At 41.5% G+C, this 11058-nt stretch overlaps 1 protein-coding gene across 1 annotated transcript; it reads right to left on the bottom strand.

Annotated features, from left to right (window-relative positions):
• Nucleotides 1–452: 452 nt before the first annotated feature.
• On the bottom strand, nt 453–10566 carry LOC120294352. The gene is made up of 5 exons (XM_039314407.1): nt 10052–10566; nt 8889–9964; nt 7414–8732; nt 7188–7290; nt 453–829 (listed from the first exon to the last, which is right to left on the bottom strand). Exons 1-5 carry the CDS (start codon nt 10564–10566, stop codon nt 453–455), a joined length of 3390 nt encoding a protein of 1129 aa, XP_039170341.1.
• Nucleotides 10567–11058: the final 492 nt, after the last annotated feature.

Genomic DNA, 11058 nt, shown 5'->3' with positions numbered 1-11058 from the left:
AGCGATCTTAGGAGGTCTTCCTCGATCATGCATAGTCCCTTGGTCGCAGGAACCTCGTTGTGACATATGCATGCAAGTGGTGAACGATAGTACATGACATTCGACATTAACAATCGTAATCTGAAGCGTGTAGATTAGTGTAATTATGTCTTTTGAGAGCCAGGGCATGGATAGAGTACATACACACTCACTTCTGGCCGTAAATTTTCAAATATCTTCGTTTGTGTAGAGCTTGTCCAGTAATCTCGACCTGACCATAAATTCAAGTGAGATGGCCTTTATAGTCATTAGTTCGAAGCTCGTGGACATATCCACTACTGAGTCGTCTGCAGTCGATATCTCGAATGCATGCAAGAACTTGGCTAGTAGGAAATGCACCATGCGGAGTCCAAAAGATATTCCCGGATAGATTCTCCTATTACCCCAAACGGTAGAAGCACGAAGTTCGAGTCTTACACGTCGACGTCCTTGTGACTGCTTAAGAACCTCTCGAGCCTGAACTCCAGTGGGTCTGGCCATGTCCTAGAGTCGGTGTGGACTTTTGAGACGTTCATGATCAGCTGTGTACCCTTAAGCACATGATACCCACCGACAGTGCAGTCCTCGCTGAATAGGCACGGCGGAGAGAGCAGGACCGTTGGCTGTAAATGGAGGATCTCCTTCACCACAGGTTGGAGATAAGTTAGGCCGGCGATGTCCGCTTCTTCCACGTGCCTCTGCTTGCCGATCCGAGCGTCGAGCTCTTCTTGAGCTTTCTTCAAGATGGGAAGGTTGTTCAGGATCAGCGAGAATGCCCTTATCACGGTTACTATCGTGGTATCGCTGCCTCCTGCAATCATCGCCTTTACATACAAGAAACGTAGATCACAATCCAAATTTATGTGCCTTTATAGGTTCAAAATTTGGCCCAATTACAGAAAAGAAAATGCAAAATTTGTAATTGAGAGTCCAAATTCAGTCCCACTAACGATCAAACTTTTCTTCGACCCATGATTGCTAGATGTTTAAAACAAATGCTGACAATAATTCATAAGAAAAAATAAAAATATGCCCCCAATATTATATAATAAATGACTTAAGTGAAATTATAACAGGGCTATCGATTCAACGGTAGGTAGAAATCTACTCCATCAAAGTTGGTTCTCAATCCAGGAATTAAACCGGTAGACCTAGAATCAGCCCCCCCCAACCTTTTTTTTTTTTTTTAAATACTTTCTATTTCGTTGAACTTTTTTTTTTTTTTTGTGAATTGAACATATTTATTTCATATTTGTAATATAATATATATTTAAAAAAAACGAAAGACCAAATAAAATAACGTAGGGTTTGATTTTGAATTGGTTCAAACTGTTTTTACTTGATAATTGGTCTTGAAACCAGTTCCAAATCAATTTCTATATAAGAAATGACCTTAAAACTGATTGTAAAGTTGTTCAAAATTGACTGTATAAGGCTAATTCTCTAATAGAATTGACCGGTTTTTGACATAATAGTAGGAATTGAATTTAGTCAAAGGTGGTTCTCGAATTTTTTACTTGGGAATCAAATCGATACCCTCAAAACCTAGGAACTTGCAAGGTTCGATGCAATCCACGGGTTGAGTTGTGAACCCGCCAATTTCTCAAGGAATCAAATTGCCTCCATAGTAGAACCGGTTTCCAACTTTGAAGCGGTGAGCCTATAGATCTTTTTCAATAAAAATATAAATCCCTTTAATAGGTTAACAACTTAAACAGGAAAAAAAGGGCTCACATAGATAAAGTCTCCGTTTAAAATAAGAAAATTGGTCACTTATTTTTTAAAAAGATAATAAGACTAGACTAGTTTTGAGTTACAGTAGATTTGCTCGGTTCCTGATTCTAGGTTTTCTGGAATCTATGCTCCCTGTACTGTTCATGTGGTTCCGCTACTGAAACCATATTGTCCTAGCCATGTTTCACCCTAGTTGAAATCAGCTAAACCTATGGACAATTGTCCCTTAGCTACGTCGATACAAGAGTGTCGTGACCTACCCTCGGGGGGAGGGAGCAGATTTAGGGGTATTGCCTAAAGGACGGGCCTAAGGCCCATGATTAGGCGCGGGCTCTCCCAAGCCCATACCCCGCGTGACATTGGGATATTATTAGGAAATTTTGCACAAAAGGAGTCGCTACTAGCCTATTGGGGTCGGTTAGAAACCAAGTGAGACATGGGAGTATACCTCACTTCCTACGCAACCGGAAAATCTAGGGTCGGGGACTTAATTACACTAATTGACTAATTAGTGCCCTTTCGGTACCTAATCTTGTTCATTTTAACAAAATAATTTTCATCAAGCAGTTTAGATCGATTTCATATCTATCCACCAACATAGGAAGTGAGCATGCATGTGTGCAATCAATAAAGTAATAATTATACCTACCAAGGTCCTATTAGCCCTAAAATTAAATACGTGCAAATTAAACACAAAACACGCAAATCAAACATACAATAAAAACAACATATAAGAAAATAAAGGCCTAATTACACTTAAGCGGTAATACATAGCAATTCCTAACCAAACCCTATCATTCTTGGATTTTCGAAAAAAAAAAGAAAAATTTGCTTTTTTTTTTTTAAAATAATTTTTTTAAATAATAATTTTTTTAATTTTTAATTAATTTTTTTAAAAGGAAAGTCGAATTTTTAATGTTTTCTGAGTTTTTTTGAAATTTCAAATTTTTTTTTTTTGAATTTTTATCATTTTTTCGAAATTTTTGATTTTTTTGATTTTTAATATATTTTTAATACTTCAATAAAATGGGTTCGGACCGGGTAAACCCGATCCAGCCCGCTGACCCAACCTAAATCCAGCTCCAACACTTTTGGATTAAAAAAAAAAAAAAAAAACCCTTCGGCTGGTCTTTTCTCGCTGCACACCTTTTCCCTGCACCATCTGCTTCTGCGATTCCTCTTTCCCGAAGCCCCTTTTACTTGCTTTTTCCATATTTTATTTTACTTTTCATTTTTTTTCTTTACTTCTCTTTTTCTCTTTTCTTTGTTCTTTTTTTTTTTTTTCCTTTTTGGTCTTCTTCTCTTTCGTACTTGCCCCCTGCACGCCTTCAACCTTTCTACTTTTTTTCTTATTTCTTTTCACTACCCTTTTATTTCTTTTATTTCTTGTTTTTCTTTTAAGCCCCTTTTTCAGGTCGTCTCTCTGCGTGCTTCCTTCTTCACCCGAAACTTCCATTAAACACCCAAGGCTTCCTCTGCCATTTCATTGTTTCCTTTTATTATTTATTTATTTCGTTTTTCTTATATTTCTTTTTCTTTTCCTTGCTGGTTTTTCTTCTTTTTTTTTATTTATTTCTTTCCCTCATCCCTTCTGACCTTCTTCCTTCGTGCGTTTTCACGCCTTGCTCTCCAGCGACGTCTTTTACCGAAGCCTTCCACCGATGAACTCCACCCCGGAATTTCCCCCCACGGACCCACAGCAAAAATTTAAACGAATCGATAACAACACCCAACGCTGCCGGCCGTCTAACTCCGAAGGTTGCTGCACCATTTTCGGATGCAGACACCCGCAGCTCAAACACACATGATTATTTCACGAAAATCGCATGAAATCGCGATGAAAACATGAGAGACAGACATGGTCCAACATATATATGGGCAAGCGCAAATTAAACCGAGTTTGAACGCGGGTTTTTCCTCGGTTCTCTTTGAGACATTTTGTCAAACCTTGGGTGTGCAGCAGCTAAAAGAGGGCATACGGGCTCACTTGAGGTTCGAATCCGAGTAAAGATCAACACAATATGCACAAGCAACACTCAAGATCCACGGGACATATACCACACTCGAACAGATGCGAACACAGCAAGTATTTTCAGCCACAACATGCTCACAGATTTGAATCTCTTTCAGGCATTTCATCAACCGGGTAGCATACACAGCAGAAATGAAGGGTCTTTGGACTGGCATAGACTCAAGGACAAGCTTGGACGTCTATCAACATGCATTAGGACATCTATGAGCTTTCATGGAGGACTGGTGAAGCCGAAGCTCGCGTGAACAGGTCGGCCGTGAGCTCTGGCCCGAGACCTCGAAGTGAAGCGAGAAGCCTACCTGGTTCGGGTGGTGAGCGACGAGCGTACTTCAGGCGACGGCGACGCGCTCTCTCCCTAATCGTCTCTCTCTCAAGCTCGCCCTCTGGTGTTCTTTTTCTCTCTTGACCAAAAAAAACAGCAGTGAACCCCCCTCTACAGTTTGCTCTCTTCCTCGCTTGTGTGCTGGTCTCCTTTTTTTTCTCTGCTTTCCTCTGGTTTTATACCCGGCCAGCAAGCGCGCATGGCCTCTGCGGCTGCCAGCTTGCCGGCCGAAATGCCCCCTCGACCCGCGGATCATGTTGGTCGCCCGCAATCCCGATCCCTGCTCCCGGTCGTTGCTCCATTTTTCTGTTCTCTGCAGTCGTCGCGCGAAGGACAAAGAGGTGGGAGACGACCGGTTCGTGCGCGGGTTGGGCTGAAGGGAAAAGGTGGATGGGCCGAGTTGGTGGGCCGTGCTAGGGAAAAGGAAAAAGAAAGGGAGAAAGGGGCTAGCCTAGGGTTTGTCAAAACCCGGCCCGACCACCCCCTTTTTTTTTTTTTTTTTTTTTTTCGAAATTTTCTTGTACTAATTTTTTTTATAAAATTTTTTGATTGATTATAAGACTAGTGACACAAATTCTCCTAATGTCTACGTGTGATGCAATTTTAATGAAAATTTTTTGTTGAGGGGTTGGAAATCAATCCCCAATGTTTCAATGCAATTAAGAAACACTTAAACAAATCGCCAAAATTTAGGTGTCAACAGCTGCCCCTCTTTGAATGGGAACTCGAAGAGATTCCTTTCAAAGACAAGAGACACCTAAATTTTGCCCATGGACAATGACGATTAGGGGCCGCCGATGAGAAAAGGGGATAAAAGGACGACCCCATTTTGTGAGAAAAAAGCCTTCAACTGAGATGGGAAAATCTTATTGTATGATAATGAGTTCGATTGTAAGAAAGGTCTCACCATGTACAAATGGATTTTGACCGAACACAGACAAGCATGATTTACGGATGAATTTGCAAGCCGTGTGGTTTAGGAAAAACCACCAATCCTGTGGTTTAAGGATAGACCCACTAACCTTGTGGTTTAAGGATAGACCCACGAACCTTGTGGTTTAGGAAAAGCCACCAACCCTGTGGTTTAAGGATAAACCCACCAACCTTGTGGTTTAAGGATAGACTCACGAACCTTGTGGTTTAAGGATAGACCCAGGAATCGTGTGGTTTAGGACAGCCACCAACCTCGTGGTTTAAGGATAGACCCACCAACCTTGTGGTTTAAGGATAAACCCACGAACCTTTGGAGATGGCAAGGTTTGAGGTTGACCATGAACCTTTGATTTTTGGGGAAGCATCCACTCACCCCTTGAAAACCGCATGACTTCACTAAGGAATCCTGTTAAACTCAACTTGAGCAAATGTCGTTAGAGACGTCATTAAGAGACGTATGAGCAATATTACAGCGTTAATTGAACAAGCTAATCGAGTTAAGTCTGATTCCCTTGAGAAACATTCAATGTCAGCTATCATCATGTGACGCAAAGTTGTCATCTTGCTCGAGAATGCATCATTAATCATCAAATTTTCTAGGAAACAAGTTCTCATTAGAATGACTATAACTCATGAAAAAGGATCATTAATCATGCCAAACTACAGCTTCTTAGTCAGAAAGAGTTTCTCACACACTCTCAATAAAATGGCTATTTGATCTCATCCATTCATGTGGGAGATAACTGGTTTCTGAGGGTATCTCACATAACCTATGTCGAAGGCTTCTAGAAACATTTGTAATGAGCACAATATGATCGATCAAAATGGTCTTTTGAAAGGACCGCAATATAGGCTTGGTTAGGGCTTACACAAAGGAATTATTGCTTTGAGGCCAATAGAGGAACATTTGTCATTATCTTCATCAGGTTTACGAGTCGAGCACTTGGAAGATAAGACAAGATAGAATTATCTCCACTCCTTCCGCAAGTAACTTCTTTGTGGCATTCTCATCCTTACTCAAACTATCCCAATCAGAAGAGACTTCGGAAGAGGGTTGTAATGTTGGCTTGGGTGAGGCTCGAAAGGCTTAAAATTTTCAAGAGGGTTTTTAAAAGTCAGTGATCATCATGGCATCATAACCAGGTCACTCGACCTTTCGAAAGCATTTGGCTTTTGAAACACATCACATTTCAAAAGTCCCCTGACTAATCATTTATGCATGGGAGCTTTGCTCATTTTGCTAATGTCTTTTGCTCTTGCAATGATGATTTTTTTTTTTACGGGTATTGGCCTTACTTTTACCAGACACACTGTTTTTTTTCATACCCCATAGTTTGTCAAACTTTTTGTTCTTTGAACTGTTGTAGCTCTTATGACTTTCGAGATTTTTTTTTTTTTCACATTTTCTCGTGGCTGTCAATTGTGTTTGATCAATTCTTATGCCTTGCCCCAGTGAAGGGAGATGATCACCACTCAGGGTTCAGAAATGAATAATCAGGCCCAAATTGGTTAAAACAATGGATATCAGTGTTTGGGTAGAGAAAGAAATGCTCTTCTTCACATTAGGATGAGTCAAGCTCTAATGAGAATTCCTCTGAAGCTATCACCAGAAGATTGATGCAAGTGAAAATAATAGAATCTTTCTCAATCTTTCGCTCTACAACACGCTCGTAACCTCCTGTGCTGCCTCAATGTAAGGTTGTTCTTAACAAGGGTACTTTGAAGAATCATCTTTATTTAGCCGAAAGGGTGTTAGCAAGATGTTAGTTTAGTGCTTGGGATTGATGAATGAAATGCCTTTATCATTTCGATCTTTGCGCTCAATGCAAATGAATCCTTCATCCTAAGAGGAAGTCGTTTTCCACTCAACTCTCAAAAGTGTTTGAAGGACGTGTTTGGAAATGGCTTACTTTTCTTCATTCTAAGCACTTCTTATTTGGCGTGATTAACATTCCCTTTTAGTTTTGTCAAAATCACTCATATGAATTTCCCCTCATGAAGACATAATTAACAACAACTAAATCGACAATATGAATGACACTAGGCGCTCTACTTTTCATTCGCTCATCTCTTTCATCATTTTCAATTTATATATATATATATATATATATATATATATATATATATATAAAATTGAACAAGGAATACCCGACTGCCTTTGCAGAGGTTGGGTAGCCATTTGAATCAACCTTTCAGGGGCAACGATCAACTTCTTCCATTCTGTTGTAACTTCATCAAGTTGGTTGGACACCTGAAATACAGATAAATATGCATGTATGTGATGTATGCATGACATGCATGATGCCATGTGACTCGGATTATGCGCAAAATGGCTCTACGGCCTTGATCTCATTCATGGGAAATATTTCTTTACAGCATCGGCATTTACAGGCTTAGACAGCTCACGGCCATCCATTTCAACTAAAACCATAGCACCACCTGTGAGGATCTTCTTAACGACATAAGGTCCCTCATAGTTCGGGGTAAACTTGCCACGAGGATCTGGGATGATCGGCAGGACTTTCCTTAGCACCAAGTCATTGACCTCAAAGTGCCTAGGACGAACCTTCTGATTGAAGGCCTTCGCGACCCATTTCTGATAGCATTGACCATGACATATTGCCTTCAGTCTCTTCCCATCAATCATGTTTAGCTGCTCATGCCTCTGCTGTATCCATTCGGCTTCATCGAGCTTTGACTGAGAAATGACCCTCAACGAGGGAATCTCGACTTCTATTGGCAGGACAGCCTCCATTCCATATACTAACGAAAAAGGAGTTGCCCCTGTGGAGGTGCGAATAGATGTTCGGTATGCCATCAGTGCGTAAGGAAGCCTTTCGTGCCAATCGCGATAATTTTCAGCAGTCTTTGCCAAGATCTTCTTTATGTTCTTATTTGCTGCCTCAACTGCCCCATTCATTTGAGGACGATATGGTGATGAGTTCAAATGGCGAACTCGAAACTCATCAAGCAAGTCATTTACAACTTTGTTGTTTAAGTTGGACCCATTGTCAGTGATGATCGCCTCCGGTACCCCATAACGGGCGATAATATCGCGGCGAATGAATTTGGCTACATTCTTGGCAGTGACATTGGCGTACGAGTTGGCTTCAATCCACTTCGTAAAGTAGTCGATTGCTACCAAGATAAATCGATGTCCATTTGACGCCTTGGGATTGATGGGCCCGATCACGTCAATTCCCCACATAGAGAAGGGCCAAGACTGGGACATTTGGTGAAGCTCATTTGGTGGAGCGTTTATCTTATCCCCATAAATTTGACATTGGTGACAACATCGCACATGTTGTATGCAATGGATTCCATTGTCAACCAAAGAGTAGCCGAGTCGCATGATCTTTCTTGCCAAGAGGTGACCATTCATGTGGGGGCCACACTCCCCTTCATGTATTTCCTTCATCAAACGATTGGCTTCTTTGGCATCGACGCACCTTAGCAATGTCGAATCGAATGACCTTTTGTAGAGGACATCTCCACTAGTGAAGAATTTTGGTGCTAACTTTATCAAATGCTTTCTGTCTGCTGCTTCACTTCCTTCGGGGAATTCACCTTTCTGTAGATACTTCAAGATGTCGTGATACCAAGGTTGTCCATCTGGTTCCTCTTCAACCGTCATACAATAAGCCGGGCGCCGAAGGATTTCAATTTTCAACGGTTCAATGTCCAAGCCCCCAGCTACTTGCAACATCGAAGATAAGGTAGCTAGGGCATCAGCGAACTGATTTTGAGACCTTGGTAAGTATTCGAATGATATTTCTTGGAATTCTTCCGTCAACTTCCCAAGGAACTCATGGTATGGAATCAATTTAGAATCTTGTGTTCGCCATTTGCCTTCGGTCTGTAAGATGATAAGGGTTGAATCACCATAAACTTGCAGCTTCCGAATCTTCATATCAACGGCAGCTTGGAGACCGAGAATGCATGCTTCATATTCAACGATGTTATTCGTACAAGGAAATGTCAATTTAGCGGCAACAGGGTAGTGTTGTCCATCTGGGGAAATAAGGACCGCCCCAGTACCAGACCCAGCTAAGTTAACTGCACCATCGAAGTACATCGTCCATGTGTCGCTGGATACAAGTAGAATTCGCTCCTCCGCATCACATTCTTCATTAGATGCTCCGAACCCCTTGGAACTTTCCGCTAACATGTCTGCTATGGCGCGACCTTTAACAGACTTTTGTCCTAGGCTCTGAACGTCAAACTCTGAAATTAAGATTTGCCATTTAGCTAACTTGCCCACTAATGCCGGTTTCTCTAAGAGATACCTGATGGGATCGTTTTCGGTCACCAATAAGATTCGGTGATGAAGTGTGTATTGCCGCAGCCTATGCAAAACCCAAATTAAAGCCACGCAAGTTCTCTCAACTTCTGTGTAGTTCATTTCCGAAATGGTGAACTTCTTGCTCAAGTAGTATATCGCGCATTCTCTTTTGTCATTTGGTCTTTTCTGTGCTAGCATGGCTCCCAATGATTCGTCATGTATGGTTAAGTACAGAACCAGAGGAATTTTAGGGAGAGGAGGCACTAGGACTGGTGCGTGAGTGAGATAGTGTTTTATCTTCTCGAAGGCGTTCTGGCACTCAGCATCCCACTCAATCTTTGCATTCTTTTTCAGGAGCTTGAAGAATGGCTTCGCTGTTTCAGACAACTGACAGATGAACCTTGATACATAATTGAGTCGTCCCAACAGACTGCGGACTTCCCTAGTGGTAGTCGGGGGTTGTAAATCACAGATAGCCTTTACCTTTGACGGGTCAATCTCTATGCCCTTACTATTGACCATGAACCCTAACAGTTTCCCTGATTTCGCTCCAAAAACGCATTTTGCAGGATTGAGGCGTAGCTGGAACTTCCGAAGACGTTCGAACAGTTTCCGCAAGACCTCAACATGGTCTTTGCCTTGTCTTGATTTCGCGATCATATCATCCACATATACTTCAATCTCCTTGTGCATCATGTCATGAAACAACGTGACCATGGCCCTTTGATACGTTGCCCCAGCGTTCTTCAGACCGAAAGGCATCACTTTGTAGCAGAAAGTTCCCCAAGGGGTTATGAACGATGTTTTGCTCCTATCTTCCTCCTTCATACGAATTTGGTTGTATCCAGAAAAACCATCCATGAATGAGAATAACTCAAATCCCGCCGTACTGTCGACTAAAACATCAATATGCGGGAGTGGGAAGTCGTCTTTTGGACTAGCTCGGTTCAGGTCACAATAATCTACGCACACCCTGACTCGCCCATCCTTTTTCATGACAGGTACAATGTTTGCTATCCAATCTGAATAATGTGACACTTCAATGAAATCCACTTTTAACAACTTCATGACTTTCTCTTCGATTTTCTTAGACAACTCTGGCTTCGTTCTTCTGAGCCTCTGTTTTTTAGGTGGCACATTAGGATCGGTCGGAAGGGCATGCTCTACAATATCAGGGTCTAACCCTGGCATGTCGGCGTAAGTCCAGGCAAATATATCCTGGTATTCGTTCAGGAGATTAATCATTCGTTCCACTTCTAACTTCGAGAGACATGCCCTAATTTTTATTTCCTTGACATTCTGTGTATCGCCCAGATTTATGGTGACTGTTTATTCTTCTGTCAGCGGTTTTGATCCCTCATGTCGATTCCAATCACGCTCGATCCCTTTAAGATCTTCTTCGGCGTCAGATTCTAAAAGATCTCCCTCATGCGGATCCAAGTCACATGAATCTTTGTCGTGATTATGCGTAATGTAATGCCTGAGATGCGATGAGATGAGTTAGTATGCATTAATAACAAACAAAACGTGTGTCATTCGTGGATGATTTTTCAAATAATTTTTGAAAACTGTTTCGAGAGCTCATTCTCATATCCTCGGATTTTCCTTGCTCTTACGAAATTATGAAACTAGGAAGCATGTAGAAGCCCAGCCCTCAATGACCATCATAGAACCAGTTTGGTATGCTTCCACATGTCCTTAATAAAACATGCATTTTCATTGAAAGGGAAATGATAA

Source organism: Eucalyptus grandis, chromosome 6 (genome assembly GCF_016545825.1).
Source record: "Eucalyptus grandis isolate ANBG69807.140 chromosome 6, ASM1654582v1, whole genome shotgun sequence".
In the NCBI taxonomy this organism is placed as follows: domain Eukaryota; kingdom Viridiplantae; phylum Streptophyta; class Magnoliopsida; order Myrtales; family Myrtaceae; genus Eucalyptus; species Eucalyptus grandis.
The sequence above is the reverse complement of the archived record's forward strand: the minus strand, read 5'-3'. Positions and strand labels throughout refer to the sequence as shown.